This window comes from Monodon monoceros, unplaced genomic scaffold, assembly GCF_005190385.1.
Source record: "Monodon monoceros isolate NGI ecotype Baffin Bay Population unplaced genomic scaffold, NGI_Narwhal_1 Super_Scaffold_13, whole genome shotgun sequence".
In the NCBI taxonomy this organism is placed as follows: domain Eukaryota; kingdom Metazoa; phylum Chordata; class Mammalia; order Artiodactyla; family Monodontidae; genus Monodon; species Monodon monoceros.
Window position 1 is genome coordinate 4,760,564 of NW_021703769.1, and position 22,278 is coordinate 4,782,841.

Below are 22,278 nucleotides of genomic sequence, written 5' to 3' on the forward strand. Positions count from 1 at the left end.
CTGGTACCGCAGGGCCGTCTCTGAGGACGCAGCTGGTACCGCAGGGCCGTCTCATCTCTGAAACAGCTTTAGGAGAATGCAGAGGAGAACGCCTTCGTGACCTGAGGACAGGCAAGCATTTCCTAAACAGGAGCCCCAAAATGCTAACCATAAGGGAGAATAAGGATAAATGGGATTACATTAAGATTAAAAGCTCCAATTTACTAAAGCAGTTGATTCAAAGACGAAAGTAAATGGACTTTCCTGGTGGCGCAGTGGTTAAGAATCCGCCTGCCAGTGCAGGGGACACGGGTTCGAGCCCTGGTCTGGGAAGATCCCACATGCCGCGGAGCAACAAAGCCCATGTGCCACAACTACTGAGCCTGCACTCTAGAGCCCCCGAGCCACAACTACTGAAGCCTGCGCGCCTAGAGCCCGTGCTCCGCAACAAGAGAAGCCACTGCAATGAGAAGCCCGCACACCGCAACGAACAGTAGCCCCCGTTTGCTGCAACTAGAGAAAGCCTGTGCGCAGCAATAAAGACCCAACACAGCCATAAATAAACAAACAAATTAATTAATTAATTAAAAAAAATGAAAGCCAAGGCACACAGTGCATCTCTCTAATAGACATACTCAATGGACTCATAGTCAAAATAAACTATAAACACTAAGATAAAGGCAGATAAACCCAACAGGAAAATAGGCAAAACTACACAAAAGAGGATATCTAGATATCATAAAAATGTAAACAGACATCGGAAAGGTGCTCGACTTCATTCACTGCCATAGGTGCAGGTCACTACCCTGCCCCTCCGCGTCGGAGTGACTGGGGTTCGCAGACCCCACTGGTGTCTGTGCCAATATAACCACCCTGAAGACTGTTTGACAGTAAACTTGTGCTCAACGCACGCATACCTGAAGACTCAGCCATCCTTCTCCTGGGTATAAACAGACCCAAGAAAAATGTGTACCTGTCGTGTACACGTTGGACATGAAGCAGAATGTTCACAGAGGTTCTACTTGTCATAGCTCGAAACTGGACATAACTACCCAAACGCCCATCCACACTGTGGGTATTCCTCGCCGTGCCCGCCCTGGCACACACACTCTATGTCGATGAGGATGAACTGCGCACGAATCTACCAAATGTGACGTAGAGCTAAAGACGCCAGACACAAGAGAGTAAACCCAGCATGTTTTAAAAAGCATAAAATATAAAAACAGGCAAAACAAGAAGAGTTAGTGGTCAGGATGGTGCCTCCCCGGGTGGGGAGTGGGGGAGGAAGGCTGCTGGGACGCTGCTGGGTCTTGAAGTGAGTGCCGATTACAGGAGTCTACACAGTCCGTGATCATGCCTGGAGCTTTATACTTCTGATATGAGCACTTCTCAGCATGTATATTAGACTTTAATAAAAAGCTAGCAAACCAGGCACTGTGCTAATGCAATTTTACAACAGCCCAGTAAATAATAAACTCAATTTACATCTCCTTAAATTTTTCTAATCTTTTGAGCGTGTGTCTTTTACTTTTCACAGTTAAGATGAGTATGTACAGGCTGGTTTTAGACAGGAATTCTCATTATTGGTATAATTCACCACCTTCCTGTTCTTTAATACTGCTGGAGTAAAGAACACTTTATAAAGAAATAGTGATAATTTTAGCACTCATGACACCACACACTTAGATATTTTAGCTTGAACTGTGAAAAATTCCCGACTGGCTTCACGCTGCCTTTCAAGAATGCATCTGGGTAACTGCTATTTACAATCTAGGAAAACGATAAATATCGCGACTCTTCAACGCTGGAAGGAAGGGGCTGGACTAGAGCTTGCAAACCAGCCTCTACCAGCCACGTCCCAGGGAGCAGACGGGCCCAGCAGGCCTGCACAGTGTTCTGAAAATATCTGAATAAGTGGCCAGATCTAAAGAGTGTGACATGTTACATAAAATTCAGATCTCTGGTTCTCGGAACAAACTAAAAACATCAAAAAACAATAACACCGAAAATAACCCCAACAACTGAGCAGCCAAGGGCCTAAATCCCAGTGCGGTCCACCTCCTGGAGCTGGGCCTGCCCTTGCAAGCTGTCAGGGTCACCAGGGCTTTCTGCAGCCCCCCAGGTCTCAGCGCTTGCCCCAGGCCTGCTCCTCTGTTGGGCCGTCCCTGCCTGGCCCCGGCGGCTCCTCCTCTACATGTTGGCCAAGGGCCCTTCCACTTCTCTCAGACCTCCCCCAAAGGATGGATCTTAATGAATAAGTTCACTGTGCTTTGCTGGCTTTCTCCTGTCCTCCAAAGGGGAGTCTGACCTGTTCAGTTAACATGAACCCCAGGGCTCTGCACACCTGCTCTGTCAGGTCTCAGCTTCAGTATCACCTCCTCAGAGAAGACTTCCCCGACCACTTGCAGAAAACTCTTTCACTTCATCCTGTGTTATTTTCTCCCTATCACTGCTCATCATCTGAAAGGACCTCACTTATTTGTGTGTTCACTGTCTCTCCCACAGTGGAACGTGCACCCCAGGACAGCAGGGGCAGACCCCATCTTGTTCGCCGCTGCCTCCCCCGAGCCTGGAACAGTTCTCAACGAATATACTGATGAATTTGAATGAAATGAATAAACAGATACAATCTGTAGAGGATCCCAAAGGTACGCAGCAGCCTCTCTCCTATCTAGTGTCATCCTATTAACACTTCTGGAAAGGGAAAGAGGAGGGGTGGGAAAAAGTGGTCTTACGTTTCACTAGCGAGTGCCTAGTATTAATTTTTGAGGGCTTTCTTATAGTGGAATTACACACGCATTTCATTTCCCTTTATTTATTTTGTTCATTCTCAATGACTCTGGACAACTAACTGAAACACATTTAAAGAGAGAAAGAGGGAGAGATGACAGCTTCTAGGACCTCTAGGCCCTGCACATTCTTTACTCAGTAGCAACATTCTTTCTAGGAGGGCTATAGTCATCAGGCAGCAGCTCTCCAGCACTTACAGCATGATATGAAAACCCACCGTCACTCTTAAATTCTCAAATCTCATTCCACTGAGAACAGTATCAGAGACTAGACCACTCTACGTAAGGAGAAAATTCTACTCGGCAAGATAATTCTGTTTTAAGTTGCTCTGCACAGAGGAAACCCGTAAGGCACAGAGATACTCACTAATTTCTATAAAGAGTTCGTTTATGTTTATCGCGTTTTTTGCGCTGGTCTCTACAAAAATTGCATGGATGGAGTCGGCGTAGTCCTTAGCATCTCTCTCCATGACCTCTCTGGAAGGCAACGAATTGCAAATCAGAAATTCTGCCCATCAAGAGCTTAATGTGATCCCCACCTACCCAGTAATTAACCAGATTTATGATGATAAAGGATGTCACGAATGGCTGGTGAATGAGCCCTGACACCGTGGTCCTCCCAATTACACCACTTCTACGGTTAAAGAAAACAGAACAGAATAGAACTCGGGACTACTAGCAATGCATCCAATGGAATGGCCAGAGAATCACCAGGGTTTCTTTTCCCCTCAAAGTAGAGCCCTTGCTTGGGAAATCGTGGAAGTGGTCCAGAGAAGTTGCCAATAAACTTGCTTTCCTTAAAATATCCTTCCCCATTCAGGTATCCTATGTCATGAGAGCTGAGGGCTACACTAATCCCAGATAATGTCAAGTATGATGCAAATGACGTTTAAATATATTACACACCTGTCTCGATACATAATCTAATTAGCTCCAAATGTCTGAACTCTTAAATTTTAGTTTGAAACTTCAGGACTCCAACCAAACAAGAGAAAGGAATTTTTCAATGTCAGAGATAAAATAAAAGCAAGAGTCTTATATTGGCTATTGCTCTGTAAGAAAAGGAACACATAATCAGCCCTGTAATCTCCTGTTCTAATAACTTACCTTACGTCGATAAGATCACACTTATTTCCTGCAATGGCAACTACAATATTGGGTGGGCCGTGCTGTCGAAGCTCTTTTACCCAATTCTTTAATGTTGAAAATGTCTCCTGTAACACAGAGGAGGAAAGCAACTGGAGATATAAGCAACCAAAACAGAGTTTTCAAAATAGTCTAAAGAAAACGGTATATAAGTCTTACTTCTTTTGTGATATCATAAACAATTATAGCTGCAGCCGAGCCGCGATAGTACATTGGCGCTAAGGCACGAAACTGCAGAGAAGAGGGAAAAATAAAAAACAAAATTGGGAAAACTGGTTAAATATGTTTTTTACTAGACTTTTAACCCCATTATCCCTGCACAAAAGGTAATCTTTCTCTTAATCCAAAGAAGATGACATGATGCTTTAAAGCAAATGAACCAGTAATTACCAAAGGCAAAACCTTTTAATGTAACACTGAAATGCCTCTCAGAAGGTAGTTTAGAATACATTTTTATAGGAATTAAATATGGTGCTATAAACAATTGTTTCAGCTAAAAAGGCTTCTTAATTGAACTCAATGTTATAATTCCCAAATTCATTTGTTCAATAGTCCTTTAAACTTTGATTTCCCAAACTATCAAAGAGATAAAAATAATGCTGTAAATAGTTCTCCAGAGAAGTGGCTGCATTTGGGTGTTGAAAAGGTAACGCTGTAATCTAAATGCTGATTGTGCTACAGAAATGAGTACACATTTACATTCACCACTTGGATGAGCCTGTAACTCGCTTTTTTGGTAACTTCCACACACGTGGCAATCCCCAAATGCAGGTACATATCTCATTTCATTTACATGAATTTAATTCTGTGTGCAGGGCTCCTTCCCACCAATCACCTCCCTGCCCCAATACAATAGGGAGGGAAGAGAAGGAAAGGGATAGTAATAACAATTTAAACAGCAAGGCTGATTTAGTGGGCCATTTCTCGTGACAGAGTGTGAGATGGAAAATGGGAAGCTCTCTCTCCAGTCAACCCTGGTTCCTGGGCATCTGTGTGAGCACCTTGCTCAGTGAATGTGATGCCAGTGTTGAAAGACAAGACTCTTATCTACGCTTGACCTTTGTCTTACACCCTGACTTTGAAACCTGATCCCTACATATGATGTGAGAGATACCACTGGACTCCCCCTCTGGCTCTCTGTTCTGTGGCTTCCCCGCAAAACACAGGTAGGAACTGCCATCAGAAGTGAGCAACTGAATACATTCCATATACAGAATTACAGACTCCACAACTTCTTACCCAATGACTTAACCTTTAGCTTTTAAACTTTCATGCTAATTTGAGTTTTATAAATGAAAGTAAAATTATGACTGTAAACTCCGTGAGGAAGAGAGCATGTCTGTTTAGTACCCCATTTTATCTCTGGGCCAGGTGCCTGGCACACTGTAGTAAGCCAGAAAGAAGTGAGGAATAAGGGAATAAGAACTGTTTAGGTGCAGGAGGAGGTCAAACTAAATGCCAAACCCAGATGACCATCCATGTGAAGTTTTACTAGTCTCAGTGAGAAAGATCCCTGCTTCTGGGGTCAAAGCCTGATAACTTCCAATAAAATATGTTAAGTTTTAGAGAAGAAAAAACACCACTAATAATAAAACCTGTAAGCAACTTTAAGGAAACCAGATTATTAGGTAGAAAAGATTCTGGATTGTCTTTCATGGGGTGAGAGTCACAGGAGCAAAGGCAATGATATTAGCTTTCATTTTTGATGCATTATTCGGCTTTGTTTTCTTTGTTTGTTTTTTGCATTTAAATTTGTAAGGTAAAATTCATTTAGAGAAGTGCAAAGATCTTAAGTTTGATAAAAGGTCTTAAGTTTTGGTAAAACAATAAATGTGTATGTATACAACCACGTAAACACCATTCCACTGAGATATAAAACGTTTGTATCAACATGGAAAGTTCCCTAATGCTCTTCTTTTCACGCCCCTTCTTTATCCTTGAATATCCAAGTCTATTTTATTGATACTGATATAACCACAATGGTTTTCTCTTGCTTAAGATCCGCATAGAATATCCTCTTCCATTCTCTTATTTTCAAGCAATTTCTGGGTTTACATTTAAGGGAATCCTTTTATAACCAGCACATTGTTAGATCCTGACTTTTGATCCAATCTGACAACCTCTGCCTTTTCAGTGGAATGTTTAGTTCCTTTACATTTAATGTACTTACCGATATATTTGGTTTTTACTAATATTAGGTCTACCACTTTGCTGTTTGCTTTATATTTGTTCCATTAAAAAAAAGAAAACCCTGTTCTTCCTTTCTTCCCTTCTTTTGCATTAACTATTTTTTAGTATTCAATTTTAACTTATTAATTTGTCCATTGGCTTTTTAGTTATACCTTCCTGTATTACTTTTTAAGTGGCGGCTCTTGTAACTACAATGTACATTCCTCACAGTTGACGCAGAGTTTAAAATGCACCACCTCGGGCTTCCCTGGTGGTGCAGTGGTTGAGAGTCCGCCTGCCGATGCAGGGGACACGGGTTTGTGCCCTGGTGCGGGAGGATCCCACATGCCGCGGAGCGGCATGAGCCATGGCCGCTGAGCCTGCGCGTCTGGAGCCTGTGCTCCGCAACGGGAGAGGCCACAGTGGTGAGAGGCCTGTGTACCGCAAAAAGAAAAAAAGCACCACCTCATGTAAAAGATCAGAACCTTGCAAGATTTGTTTTATCCCACTGTCCTTTGTGCTACTGTCAAATATTTTAAAGCTATGTGATGACCCACACAATCCAATATTATAATGTTTGCATTAAATAGCCAGTAGTCTCGTAAATAAGAAAAAAGACAGATTTTTATATTTACTGTTTCTAGTGGTTATTATTTCTTCCTACGGATCTGAGTTACCATCTAGTGTCATTTCCTCTAGCCCGAGAGCCGTTCTGGGGCCGCTGCTGCTAAATCGTCTCTGCTTTTCTTCTTCTGACGGTGTCATGACTTTGACTTCATATTTTAAAGATAATTTTGGCACTTTAAAGATACGCTGCTCCACCGTCTCCTGGCCTCCACTGGCTCCGTGGGAAGCTGGCCCTCATTCATACTGTTGTGTCCCGCACGTAATGTGTCTATACTATTGTCTCTGGCTGCTTTCAAGGTCTCTTTAACTTTGGTTTTCAGCAGTTTGATTATGATGGAACTAGATGTGGTTTTCTTTGTACCTATGAGTTTGCTAAACTTTTGGATTTGTGAGTTGATATATTCCACAGAATTTGGGAAATTTTCAGCCATTATTTCTCAAAATATCTTTTCTTTCTGTCTCCTTCCCCTCTTTTTACAACTTCTGGGTCTCAAGTTACACATATGTTAGATTGTTTGAATTTGTCCCTATGGTACTAAGACTATGTTCCTATTCTTCCACTCTTTGTTCTTTTGTTTTGTCACTTACCCAGTGGACTTTTCATCTTAAATACTACAGTTTTCAGTTTTAGCATTTCCGTCTGATTATTAGTTGCCATTCTGTGTAAGATTCCCCATCTGTAGTTAAGTAGATTATGACTACTTTTCCTAAAAAAAAAAAAAAGACTACTTTTCCTTTAAATCTTTGAACATTTCTAAACCATCTGGTTTCCATTATCTTCTCTGAAGAGTGTTAAAACACTGGCTAATCACCCTGAGATTGGTTTTACACATGGTTAGGGTGTGTCTACTTGGGTCTCTACTCTTAAGACATGGCCCTTCAGAAGTTTCAAGGGAAGTCCAACGTGTTTATCAATCCCCTCGAACAGGGCAGGACTGGACTTTCCTGTGATGAGCAGCAGCTGAATCTCTGCTCCGTCTTGTCACCCCTCCAGCTGTTGGCTTCTGTTGGGTCTCTTAGTGTCGCCCCTGTGCAGTCACAATCTCGGGGTTAAGCAAAGCCTTGAAGGGAATTTACAAGCAGATTTTGGGGGCTTCCCTCCTTGTTGGATCCATCTTTTCTGGGATTTGCCTCCTTCTTTCCCAGCTGCTCTAGCAACCTTACACTCTGTCCTCAAATACTGTAAGCTAAAAAGACAGCCTTTCTGCTGGAGTCCTAGCTACCCTGTGCTGCATGGTCTGGGGAGTGCCCTCTGGGGAAAAGCCATGAAAATGTGAGTCTCACTCAATGTCGTTCCCTTTTCAGTCCCCAAACTGCATCTGGTTGCTTGGCAGTACCTTCAGAGAGTTGTTTAATGTTTTGTCCAGAGTTTATACGTAATAGTTCTCTGTGGGAGGGTTAGTCTGTTACAAGCCACTCTACCATTACTGACACTGAAACTCTTTCCATGTCCTTTTGGTGTAAAGAAAGAAGGCGGCAGCTTAAAAAGAGACTAAAGGGACGTCCGCACAGCTCTGCTCCCAATCTGGCTCTAGATCAGGGGTTGGCAAACTTTTTCTGGAAGGAGCTAGGCAGTAAACATTTTGGGCCTTGAGGGTCATATGATCTCTGTAGCAACTCCTCAGCTCTATTACGGAAGCGTGAAAGTAGCCATAGACAATATGTAAACAAATAAGCATGGCTGTGTTCTGATAAAACGGGAAGCAAGCTGGATTTGGCCTGTGGGCCACAGTGTGGACCCTGGCTCTAGATATTAAGCCACTACACGTTTTCCTGATTTCAGACACAAGAACAACTCCTATGTGGCTCCTGTGACAGTGGATGAGTCCGTGTCCTCCTGGTGCTCTGCCCTCTAGAAACAGTCATTAGGAGAAACCACAGTAAGATTCAGGGACATAAACCTTCAAGGACTGGATGCAGTGTCTATCAGACTTTGGTTAGAAGCTTTCTTTTACACGATCACAGACAGATGGCAAGTAACTGAAATGCTGCTGCTACAGTTACGGTGTATTTCTGATATGGACTTGAGGTGCATGTCTGAGCAGGGGCTGGGTCTGTCTCCATGCTTCTGCAGGAGTCCCTGTTAGTGAAGGGTGATTGGTGGGAAAAGATCACTTAAAACGAATTCATTTAGGATAGCAAATAGGAATGAAAAGGTTTGACAAAGGCTCTATCTTGAGTAAAAAAATTATGAAAACGAGTTTCATTTTATCTGATATTAGAAAAAACTTAGGTTTATTACTGCAGCCAGGAGCTGGTTCCTGAATGAACACTGAGTCAGCTGATCGAGAACTTGGCTGTGATTCTTCTGATAAAGCCATATGCTGGCACAATGTGATATCTATCTTTCATTTCACGTTTGCCTTTCCTAGTCCTATCATAAAAAAGGAACTTTTACAAAATATTTGAGGACTCCGCCCGTTTTCCCTAGGCCTCTCAACCTTTTGATACACAGATCATTGCCTTCTGAAGCACTTATGTCATCATTCTGATCAGCAGTGCTCTCCTCACTCAATGTAACAAAGCCCTCACCGCCCATGGCTTTGCATGACATCTGCGAAGTTCTCCAAAATCACTTTCATTGACTTAATGAAATTACTTTGCAACCAACTGTCACTGGACCATCAGAAAGATGATCCATCTGTGAAAACGCGAGGGTCAAGTGGGGAGGATGTTTGAATGGTCAGTTCATCGTAAAGGGGTGCCATTTTACGATGACTTTTGGTTCCATAATAAATGTCATCACTACAGAGAACTGAATAATAAATATGCAAATATCAGAAATGTATAATTTGAGGCATGCAATACTCACATGGTAAAACTAGGCAGAGGATCTGTTCCTCCTTACCTGTGCCAAAGTAGGGCTGACAATCAACTGATCTAAATCCACTGGCATCAATACTGTGTGCCAGGGGCTGAGCGCACAGACATGAGGACGGTCCCCGCCCCCAAGGAGCTCACAGTCTAACGGAAGATAAACAAGTAAGGAAACAGGGGACAATCCCACGGATGTGGGCAATCGCAAAGACTGTTCAGGATCCAAAGAGATACGCTAAAGAGTTCAGCTGCTAATTGGTCCTCCCAATATCTGAGCGTCAACCCCAGGTCAGGCTCTGTGCTGGGCCCTGGGAATACGACCCCGTGGTCCTGGCTCTCACAGTTTACAGTCTGTGGGGACAGCCTGTCAGGAAGAGTGTGTAGACAGATATCTAATTACAATTTGGAATGAGGGTCCTGAGGGAAATGAATAAAGGGCAGTGACGGAGAATGAGCTGGGGTCGTGCTTAGGTGCAGAGGGGTTAGGGAAAACTGTGAAGGTGTGACATTGAACTTGAGATGAAAAGGCTGGTAAGGAGCCAGCTGGCCAGGCTCCGAGTAGAGGGAAGAGAGAGTTCCAGTACGAGAAACAGCGTGTGTGAAGGCCTGGTTCTGGAGAGTCTGAGGAACTGAGCGGAGGCAGCGGGCTGGAGCTCAGCGGGTGAGAGCGTGGACGGACCGGGAGGGCCCTGGACAACAGGTGGAACAGGCCATGCAGGGCTGTGCAGGCCAGTGGGCAGGGCGTGGCTCCCAGGAGAGGGGCAGTGGGCAGTCACTGAAGGGCAGTAAGTGGGAGGATAAGGTACTAAGTGGGGCTGGGAAGGGGGAAGGCAGGAAGACCAGTTCAAAGGTGAAAGGAATTCTCAGGTGAGAGTTAAAGGTGGCGGAGAGCAGAGAGCTGGCAGTGGAGACAGGGAGAACTGAGCGGATCTGAGGTGCATTTAGAAGCCGGAGCTGTCGGGACACGCGGTCTCGCCGACGTGGCAGGCTGACGGGGAGTGGGTCAAGGAGAGCCTTCGCGTTCACGCCTGAGCACAGCGGGCACGTGGCCACCTGAGGACTGCAGGGGTGGTGAGGAAAGCTCCCTGGGCGACATCAGACGCGAGCTCTGAGGCTGAGCATGCGCTCTCTAGGCTAACAGTGGGAGGGAAGGTATTCTGAGCAGAGGGAATGGCAAGCCATGGGTATGAGGGTGTGGACTGGCCTGGCGCACTGCAGAAGCCTATGCAGTTTGGTCTTGGAGGATGAATTGGTGGGAGGAGGTGAAGGTGGAGAGTCAGGCCGAGGTTGGCACGGTCCGGGCCCTAAAGGCTGTGCCCAGGACAAGCGGGAAGGACAAGCTTACACATGCGCCCTGGAGGATCCTCACAGCATTTCAAACAGTTTGTGATTAGCTGTCAGATGCTTCGCTCTTCTTAAACCCTGTGATCTGGCAACAACCAGCTGGAGCGAGGGCTCACTGCAGGCACCCCTCTCCTGAGGGTCTCCTCGGCGCGGGGCTCTGATGGGCGGGCCTTCCGGGCCCTCTGGGCTTATCTACATTCCCTGCGCGAGCCCCTGGATGGTTCAGTGATCTAGCTCCAGGTAGGGGTGAGGCAGATTTGCATCTCAGGGCAACTACTCCTGGTGCAGAATCAATTAGAAATGGGGAAACGAGAGGCATGCAGACCAGCTAATTACAAAACTTCACAGGATCCTGCTGTTATGGTAGCAGTAAGAGAGAGGCATAAACCCTTGTGTTATTCTTTTCTTATGTTCTGGAAAGGAGAGATGTTACATATCAACATGTCTACCAGGACGGGCTCTGACTCAAAGCATAATGGAATCTATATCATAGCATGTGCTTTATAATGAGGGTTTTGCTGTGTCATCAAATATATGGGAGGGGGTAACCGAAACTTGGGATTCAGTGAAAGGGCACATATATTACTTGTACGAAGAGCCACGAGTTCGTGGCTAATAGGCTAGATGCCAGGGCTGTGGCAATGGATATATTCAGGAACACTGTGTGGCAAGCAGCCCTTCTGAAGGACAGCAGAGTGATGGTTAGCAAAAGCCTACCCCCGCTGGAGACGCACAGCCCCAACAACGCAGGAGCAGCGGGGACCGGAGACTTAGCAGATGCATCTAAGATGAGGAAATGGACACAGGGTGTGATATCCAGCATTAAAAAAACAGAAGAAACCAAACAGAGCAAACTTTAGACACTAAATCTGTACAAAATGTATGCTGTCTACGTCTAGGACAACAGTAATGGTTTGTTGGGTTTTCCTCCACGTGTCTGTGATGATTCTTGTCAGGTTTTACACCGTTTGTGGTACCTACGCCGTCTCAGATAAGACTGTGAGGACAGACTATTTCTCCTGATTACTTCTTCTATAAGAGCTTAAGGTAGCACTGTGCATCCATCACATGTTCTTGTTTTGATAATACTGTTTGAAAACAAAATTAAACAGCAGCTGAATAATGGGGTAGCTGCCAGACACACCTCAACAGGGAAATGAGACTCCGGGCCCAGAGGGAAAAAGAGGTGGCAGCAGCGTCTGGTCCCCTCCCCGCCTTTCCACCCCGTCCGATTTGGGCGGGCTTTGCCAAATGCCATTCTGCACCGTGATGCCGTGCTCCTGGCCCCAGCTCTGGTCCAGGCCCTTCCTGAGGCAGACGACCACCTTGGACAACTTCGTCATCAGGCGTTTATTAAACACCTATCGCACGGCACTGTGTCAGCTCATCCATTTCACTTAAATCTCAAACTTTATATGCTGTAAAGTTCCCTCCTTAGCTTTTAAAAGGCGACTATAAATGAGATGTGCTTAACTCTCCCTTTCTACCATTAATTCTTTTATATCTTTGCTAGAGGATGGAGCCCCAAATTACACACAATACTCTGAGCAGGGTTTTATCAGGCCTGTTACTCAGCGTTTAATTGAAGACACTAAAAAGTATAAAAATGTCCTCAGTGCCCATATCACTTTCTCCATCGGTGGACTCTGTGGTTCTAATTGAAAAGAAAAAGGCTGGCCCACGCAAATGGAAAGACGTGTCTCCAGCGCAGAGAAGTGAGGTGAGTGACGTGAAATGACAGGAACCGGCGGTTTTGTTGGAGCTTTAATTTGGGCCTCAGAAAAACACATAGTGAATTAAAGAGTGACTTACTCGTTCTTGTCCAGCTGTATCCCAGATTAGGAATTTATGTAGCTCATTCTGGTACTGGACGGTCTTGGTCATAAAAGATGCCCTGTAAAGAGAGACCTAAATGATCAGAATACAATTATTTAGATCGCGTCGCCAGCCCCAGCGGGAAACACCACTTAGACTTCACGTTCAAACTCCCGCTCCACACTACATGCTAATCGGGGTCCTCTCTGGAGTATTTACGAGATGCTCAGATGCTGGCTGCATATTCTGTGTCAAAATAAAGTGTCAGGCATATCTGCCCAACACAAAGGAAGGGTTCTTTGGCTTGTGACTGCCTGAGCTCCATATCAAAAGAACCAAGAGATAATTTGATAATCCAGATATTAGCCTCCCTTGTAATATACAGAAGCTGTTCTTTAAAAAGATGGCACCATGGGAAAACTTTTGTAAAAAAAACTGTGTCCAGGAAATCAGTGTGCTTATAAGCATTAGGCCATTTAGGTCTGTCCTCACCCATTCCTAAACCACGTGACCACATACAGAGCTAGTGTAATACTAGAGTTAATAAAACTAAGATGCCAAACAAGAAGCAGGAAGACAGCTGGTACCTCTGTGTCTCAGCAACAAAGCAGCCCCTGGGTGGTCCTGAGGGGCCGCCCCAGCTCCCTGGGGAAGGGAATGCTGATGTGCAGGTCTCACTGCTCTCTGTGAGGCGCCACTCTGCCCAGAGGCCTGTGAAGGCAGGGGCTGGGGGTGTCTCATGCTTTCTGGAGAATCTGTGAGGGGCTGTGGGGGCCCAGAACACACGCCTGGACCCTCTAGGGGCTCCTGGCTAAAGGTTCAGAAGTCCTGCCCTGGGCCTGTGCTCGGCTCCAATGCTACCCTCTACTCCCCATCTCACGCAGGAAGCTCCCTCCTGGGAAGCCCTTTCTCTCCCAGTCTCCTCAGTGCATCCGAGTCTGGCTCACGAGCCCAGAGATGATTATGTGTTCCTTCCCACTGAGTAAGCCTTCTGGGGCCGAGGGTCAAGTTGTACTCTTGGAGTCATAGCCTAGTCATCCTGATCAGACAACCAACTCAACGGCTGGACATCTTCAGACGTGCTGGGTCTGAAACATCTTGAGATCCAAGTAACAGACACATAATTTGCAAGAAAGTTCAAGCTGAAATCGATAGAATGACTTTCTGAAGTATTACTGAGCTTAGATAAGTATCAGAATCCTAGGTTTAAAAACTTAAACTCTGATACAATGAATTCCTGGTAATATTTATATAAATTTATGGTTTAGCAAGCAGCCACCAAAACAGTGACTGTGATGAGGAAGGGGGAGTGAGCCAGGAAGCAAGATCACATTTATTGGGCCGCAGCTACTTGGTATCTCCTTAAGGGAAGTTTACCCCGTGCTGTCCTTAGTAAAGTGCTTTAGGCACAGAAGGTGCTCAATAAATGCTTATCATGTCAAGAACTTCTGGCAACTCAGCATGATTAAATCAAGATATGCACCATGATTTCTCACTTTAGGAAAGATCTAAGCATTCAAAAAGCCTTATTTATTGTGAAGATTAAATGATATGATGTATGTGAAAGCGCTTTGCAAATTGTAAAGTACTATCCCTATACAAAATATTATTACTATTGTTATTATTGTTATTTAAAGGCAGCTGCAGGAAATGTTTTAGTTTAGACTCTGCAATTAGTCCTAAGAGCATGCAACTCAACTCTCCATCAATTATGGCTGTGGTGTTAGCTGTAAGAGTGACAACAGACACCTGTTAACAGAGCCACTGCATCCAACACATCCAACAAGAGAAGAACAAGAGAAGAACAAGAGAGAAATATGCTTTAAGTAGAGAAAAAGCTGAGAAAGATATATACAACAATTAAAAGGAAATGTTTCATTATTAGATCTGAATTCACTGAAATCCAACCAACCTGCCAACCGTTTCCCTTGTAATGAAAGCACAGATTCATTACTCAGACAGGAGGAGAAAAGACAAAATGGCAGCTGCAATGTAATGCAGGGATCTAAAAGGATTAAACCCAACTTCCTGTCTGCGACCCATGGCCATCCTTCCACCTCTCCCCCATGGTCGCTCAAGACAACTCCTTCCCAACTGCACTGAGATCCTGTCACGTCCAAAGCGCTCTACTTAGGTCTCCTTGGGTCTACACATCTGTGGGCCCCTTGTCCTTTTATCGCCAGCATCCCTCGCCACACTGTGCCAGTTCTTTAGGAAGCTTGCCTGTCCTTCTGTCTCAACTACCTGGAAAAGCCTCTCTCCCCGATTCCTCCGCAGAGAGGTGGGGTGGCTGCCTTGCTGGAAGAAAGTCACAGAGCTGTGAGGACCGGTGTGAAGACTGTCCTACTTCAGCTGAACCCATCCAGGCCTCTCATTCCACACAGCAACGATCCCGCACTCCTATGACTCTTTTCCAGCTCCCAACCACTGCCCGAGACCCCTCTTTCCTGGGCAACAGCTTGTTTCGGCCTTCTCAGAGAAGACAGAGGTTATAAGCCCGAAGTTTCCCCACATGTTCCCCCATCAACCATCCCAACTTGAGAAGAAACACATTTCCATTCACACCAGCTATGATTTCCACTTTTCTGCCTCTGCTGAGTCAGAGATGTCTTGTCTTCGATTCACCCATCTTCACTGCCCTCATCACGATCCCAGCACACCCTGCCTGGGCCACTGCAGTCATCGAACTGGTCTCCTCCTCCCAGACTCAAATCCTCCCAATTGTTCTGTTTCTACCTTCATGATGACTGTTCCTTTTCCTTGAATGCTTTCCTCCCTGGCCAAATGCTCCTCAGGTTTTAGGTCTTAGCTCAGCTGCCAACCATCACAAAAATCTGTGTGGTCCACCCAAGCCAGGCAGCTTTGCACCCCAACTTCACCCTGCAACACACACATCATCCCATTTGTCTTCAGGGCATCTGCTATAAGGTCTGTATGATATCTGCCTGGCTTATTTATTTATCTATTTTTAAATTTACCTGTTCAGTGCCTAACTCACCCATGAGAAATGTAAGCGCCACGAAGGTAGGGACCTTGTTGTACGTCTTTCTCTGTAATAGGCGTATCTTCCTCATCTCCCTCCTTGCTATCCTGGAATTCTGACAAAGCATTTACCATGTTGCCATAAGCCACTTCGCCTTCCATGACGCCCACAGCTCCAGGGGGTCTCGGCCAAGCACTCCCCAAAGCATAAAGTGAGAAGTGCTTCTGGAGCACAGAGAGCTGAGATCAGAGGAGCCTTGGGGGCTCTTGAGCCAGGTGGGTGGCCTCTGGGGGTGGGGGTGGGTGCCACCAGCAGGGCTGACCACGCCCAGGGAAGTCCTCACGACCTGCTGCTGCTTGGCCGCCAGCTCTCACCTCCAGGCCAGCCAACAGGCACCGGGAGACAGCCAGGCGTCTTGAGCAGTGACCGACTCCCGTGTCACTCCGTCGCCCAGACTTCCAGAGCCATGCTAAGGAAGAGGCTGTGGCACTCACGGCTGAAGCAGGAGTGCCTCCCCAACCGCCGGGTCTCAGCTCAGGTGGCTGTGGCGTGACCACCACGCCTCCCTGTCCTCTCCTCCCCGAGCCCTGTGACGCCTCTTTACTGCAACAGGTATCTCTGTTGATCTTTGAGAACCTGAGATCTTGGCCTCTCACACCTGTAAGGACATTTCCTCCCCTTCGGCATTTGCATTTGGTGAGTCTGCACAGTGACGACACCCTGACTCGGGCCAAACACGGCAGGGGGTGATGCCCACTGTCTCTCCCGGGTGGTCCCTGCGTGCCGGCCGGCCCTGGGCAGGAGGCCTCCCGCACGGCTCACCAGAGTGAATCCTGTCCCACAGCTTTAGGCTTTCATCCGTGGGGGACAGCGCTTTTCTAAATCTGACCGCCTTCAGCTCAGCTCCACAATCTAGACACTTCATTCCCATCTCACACATGATGCGGTGAAGACGGGGCTTATTTCCGCTCCACTCCCACAACAGTCCCCAATTCCAAGTTCTCAATCAGAACATGGTGTCTGCCTTCCACGGAACAGACACTGGTCTGCAACTCTTCTTTGTCCTTTGTTACTTCCATCCACTCTGAGAGAACTGTCTGGTTCTTCATTTTACATTTAATCTGCATTTGAACCTCAACCCCTGAAATAAATTCATAAATTGGACCCTACTCTTCGAGCGGGACCACTACAATTTCTCCCTCCCACCATGACTCCAACTCCAGGATCACTCCTTTAACGTTCAAGTTAAACGATGCGGACGGTATGATAACCTCAGTAGCTTGCTTTTTGAAAAGCAGGCGATGGCTTCCTGCATCCAAATGATACATTCTTATTTTCCAGCCTGCCATTTACTTGTCTGATAACCTTATTCTTCACTGCTAAACCATCTCTCCTCACTCTGCCTAGGCAGATCTTATTACCTTTTAAATCTAAGATCCCTACTAGCATTACTTCCTAAAGCTAGAATGCCTTTCACACGCCTCTCCATTTTTCATGACATTCTAAAAATATGACTTTCATGGGCACCAAGTAGTCATGATCTTTGGTAGGAGCATGTGTTCCCAATGAAAGTACTTGCTACCAGGTGTTTAAAACGCCTTTCCTCTAACTGCAGCAGACTCGCCCGGCCCCCTCAGAACACGGGCGTGCTCTGCATCACAGTCCGGTGCCTCCAAGCCCTTTCCTTGGAGTGACACGTGGATGCCGCCATCCCCACGATGGTCTGTGGTGCCTTGTAAGGAAGGCTTTGAGTGTCCAGAACCTCAGCTGCTCATGTAGGTTCCACAGTCACATGCATCTTTAAACTCTACCATCTTTCAGAGATCTAAGGTCTGACGTGCCATTTCGTACCGCTCTGCACAGGGCTGCTGTCTAGGCAGCCCTGCCCACCTGAACCAGAGCGGTGGGTGCACACGAGACGGCCAGGCCACAGGTTCACGATCACCCTAAGCAAGTTCTCTAGTACTTTCTACATTTTTGTCATTCTAAAAACTTTTGCAAAAATATTTAAAATCAAGGAAAACATTACTTTAAACCTAAAGACAATTAAACTTAATAACAAAGAGTGTAGCCTAAGTTTCCTAAGTTTGTCAAGAATAACTTACACAACAGAAAAACTTTTCACAACATAAACAATAAAATCAACAACAACAGGGATGGAGCTAGCTGCCCTGAGTGGTCATGATGGTCAGGTGCTCTTCTCGTCCTTCACGCGTGTGACCCCACTTAGTCCTTGCTGTTAGCCTCTGGGTTGGGTTCGATTGGTCAGCACCATTTTGCAGACAAGGCATGGAGGGGCGGAGCAAGTGAGTGGCACAGCTGGGAACCTCACCAGGCGGCCGGGCCCTGAGCCTGGCCTGGGAACCGCAGCACCGCAGGGCCGTCGTGCACTGGGTGGTCGACTCCCTCAAACACATGCCTTCTTCTGTCCGGCAGGAAGTCTGGGCAGGCAGGAAGGCTGCAACCCCACCCCTGCCCCCAGGAGGCTCACAGGGAGAGGACTGGTCAGATGACAAATAATTATAAGGCAGATACTCAACGAGATACTGAAGGATGGACAGAGAGTTGCGGGAGCACAGAGGTAAAGCCACATCTGAGTTCCCAGGAGAAGGGTGGCTCCAGGTGTGGGAGGATGGATAACACCCCTCAAGAGGATGTCCACACCCTAACCCTAGAACCTGTGAATAAGTTACTTTCCATGGCAAAAGGGGCCTTACAGACGCGATTAGGTTAAGAATCTTGCAATGGGGTGAGGATGCTGGATTATCAGATGGGCCCAATGTAATCACAAGGGTCCTTAGAAGGAGACGAGGAGAAGCTGGAGCCAGAGAAGGTGATGTAAGATGCAAGTGGAGACCAGGATAATGTGCCCTGAAGATGGGTGAAAGGCATCTTCCGGGGCGCTGCTCCCTTCCCCTGTGTTGTGAGGCGCTCTCCTGCACGGGAGCTTGTTTTCCAGAGGGTGCTGGGCTCGAAGTGGCCAAGGCCCCACCCCACTGGCCTGGTTTCCCAGGGTCCTCACGTAGGGGAGGAGAGCCATGTCCTGCTTCCTTTCCCATCCTTCTGGATTTGTTACTATTTTGCGTTCTTAACACCTGCCCATGAAGAGTGTCTACACTGAAAAAAAAAGAAAGCACCCGGGAGAGCAGCGGTGCCAGGCATGGGAGGCTGGAAGAAAGGCAGCCCCGAGAAGCTGCAAAAGGCAAGGAAGCCAATTCCCTCCTCAGAGCCTCTGGGGGAGGGAACCAGCTCTGCCAATACCCTGACTTTAAGCCAGTGCAACTGATTTCAGACTTCTGACTTCCAGAACTATAAGACAATAAACTTGCACTCTTGCAAGTGACATGTGCTATATTTTGTTACAGCAGCAATAGGAAACTAATACACTAGGGAGGACTTCATGAGAAGAGCTGAAGTTGGCGCTGAACCCCACTGAACCCTCCTTCAGGAGAGAGTTTGCCCAGCAGAGGCCCAGCAACAGGACCTAAGGTGGGGGGATCACATTCTATAAAGAGAAACAGCAGGAACAAAAGCACAGAATGGTGAACGTGCAAGACGAACCCAAGTGGTTCTGCAGAGTGAGCCTGGGTGGGGTGGGGTGGCCAGCACATTCAGGTAACCACAGAAAAGGCTCCAGGCAGGGCGCGGACAGACAGGTGGTGAAGGTCAGAGAGACGCTGCATCTTCACACCAATGAGTGTCTGCTCTGCGTGAGGCCCTGTTTCCTGTATGTCAGCATCTCCCGAAGGCCAGGGCCTCACTGTCACCATTTCTGCCATATCCATGTTCCATCTGTATTACTTACTACTGAATATTGTAAAAAATCATTCTATTTTTTTAACTTAAACTTCTCTGAGCAATAATATTGGTAAAATTAAAATCCAGCAGGATTCATGGACTAGTTTATTTTTTCTAACAGACCATAAAATACTTAACAATATAAATTTAAAACGACCACCTGTGCACCATGTGAAGTCATCTGGAGGATGATTGTTTGGGGAAAGACGGCTGAAAGTGGGAGGAGCCCCTGAGGGGGAGGAAGGCACAGTGTTATCAGACCTGTTTGAAAGCTGAATTCTGGAAGCAACAGGCCTTTGGGGTCCTTCTGCCAGATACCAAGCCCTTAATAACCCATGGATGAGTGAGATGGATGTCTATTTTTAAGGACCTTACAGGGCAGAAGTGGAAATGGATTTCTAGGCAAAACCTGGGGGATACTAAGCACCGTGAGAGCTTGGACCAGATGGAGGGAACGGGACACAAAAGGGAAACAGGGAAGGAAACGAGCTAGGAGGCCCTGAAACAATCCTGGAGAAAGATGGGGTAGGCTTGATGGGTAGGAAGGGAACTTTGAGGCTGATACCTCAAAGCCACAGGGGATGGACTGGTGAGAGGGACAGTTCTAAGAAGTCTGAGGCAGGCTTCTGTCAGCTCAGGCAACTATGTGTGTGATGAGCTATTTCAGTCATTTCCAAATTGTTACTATATCATTAATTTTTGGAATAGGTAATACACTCGTACGCTTCATGACTCAGAATGTACAGAACAGGTATACTGGCCTGAAATGTCTCCCTCGCACCCCTCTCTCCCAGCCATTCAATTCCTCTCCCTGGAAACTATCTCATCCGTTTCTTAGGTTTCCTTTCAGATATACCTGCGGTTTATACAAGCATATGTGCATACAGTTTCCCCTGCATCCTCTTTTATTTATTAACCCAGATGGTAGAATACAGTACGTATCTTTGATTTTTTTCACTCTACACTGCACCTAGGAGGTCATCCAATATAAGTATAGAAAGTTTTCTCAAGCTGGCCTTTTCCCCTTCATCATATTATATCAAGTGATCACACTATAAATAATATAATCAGCCCCCTGCTAATCCACAACGCTGCAAGGACTAACCCTGTATAGTTACTAACCTTGTTGTTTGGAACTTCTGTGAGTTTATCTGAAGGATAAAGCCCTAGAAGTAGAATTTCTGGGCAAGGATCTGAGACAACAGCATTCTCACTAAGAGTGCAGGCTTTTCGGCCAGACTACCCAGCTCTGTTTATTAGTTTTGCCACCAACTGGGCAAGTCAATTAACCTTTCTTTGCCTCAGTTCTCTCATTTGAAAACTAGGAATACCTTCCGTACCTATAACACAGGGCTTTAAAGCGTTTTATATATATAAATATATATGTACATTTTACCGAAGTATAACGAACAATAAAATGAAGCATATGGTTTGACATTTCATATTCTCGTGTAACTACTGCCCCAAACAAGATAAAGAACATTTCTATAACCCCCCAAGTTTCCTTAGTTAAGGAAAGTTTGCCCATTTCTAGTTAAGTCTTGTACCTACCACAGGCAAAACCTTTTGACTCCTACTTCATAGATTAGTTTTGACTGTCCTTGGATTTCATAGAAAGTATATACTCTTGTGTCTGGCATCTTTCATTTAATGACGTTTTTGAAAGGAATCTATATTATTTGATAGCTAATTCTTCTTTTATTACTGTATGGTATTCCATTGTATGAATATATCAGACTTTGCCCATCATTATGTCAAGGGATATCTGGGTTGTTTCAAGCTTTTGGCTATTATGAATAAGGCATTTTTCTTACAAGTCTTTCTCTAAACATAAATTTTAATTTCTCTTGGGTGAATACCTAAGGGTAGAAGTGCTGAGTCATAAGTTAGATATACGTTTAACTTAATACGAAAATAGAGCACAGTCCTCCAAAGCAGTCACACTATTTCCTACTCCCCTCAGAAATGTATCCCGTTCTAGCTGCTCCACATTCTCACCAGCATTTTGGCTGTTATGCTTTAATGTCAGCCATACCTTATGACAAGGCAAGGATGTCCACTCTCACCACTTGTATTCGACACTGTATTGGAGGATTGAGTCAATACAATAAGGAAAAAAAAAGCACCAAGACTGTAAAAACAGTAAAACTGTCACAGAGACCATATTTATAGACATCAATATAGTGTATGTAGAAATGCACAATGTCCTGTGGAGTCTATAAAATATGTGAATGCTAGAAATAAGAAAACTGACATTCAATGTAATTATTTCCATGACTGGTTTTAAGTTTCTCATTTTGGCATTTGTTTGTTGTTTCTCTGCTCCTCCTTTTCTGTCTTCTTTTGGATAAATCACACTTTTTTCTGTATTCTATTTTTTCCCTTGTATTGACTTTTTAGCAATACCCCTTTGTGTGTGCCTATTTTTTCCAATGTTTCTCTAGAGTTTACATTATGAATCTTTAAATTTCAGTCTATTTCCACATAATATGGTGCTACTTCATGAACAATGGAAGATATACAACAATCTAATTTCATGTATTGCTCTCCCACCCATTGTGCTCGTTGCCTTATATTTAGCTTCTTCAAATGTTATAAACACAGTAATACAATTGTTATTTTTGTTTTAAAAGCCAACAGTCTTCTTAGAATTTCATTTAGTATCTTTCATGATATGGGTCTGCTGTAGGCAAATTCTCTCAGCTTTTGCCTGCAAATATCTTTAATTTACCTTCACTTTTGAAGAAAATTTTTGCTGGATATAGAATTCATGCTTGGCAGGTCCCTGCCCCACCTTTATTTACTGTGTTG

General features: G+C 45.4%; 1 protein-coding gene across 2 annotated transcripts in view; it reads right to left on the bottom strand.

Annotated features, from left to right (window-relative positions):
- RAB22A (RAB22A, member RAS oncogene family) overlaps positions 1 to 22,278 on the bottom strand; it is a 50,603-nt gene that overhangs the window by 8,828 nt on the left and 19,497 nt on the right. For both annotated transcript variants that reach the window (XM_029221422.1, XM_029221421.1), the window contains 4 exons: positions 12,684 to 12,765; positions 4,074 to 4,145; positions 3,876 to 3,982; positions 3,136 to 3,245 (listed from right to left, as the gene is read on the bottom strand). In XM_029221422.1, the coding sequence (XP_029077255.1) occupies positions 3,136 to 3,245; positions 3,876 to 3,982; positions 4,074 to 4,145; positions 12,684 to 12,765 (371 nt within the window). The remainder of the gene's footprint in view (positions 1 to 3,135; positions 3,246 to 3,875; positions 3,983 to 4,073; positions 4,146 to 12,683; positions 12,766 to 22,278) is intronic.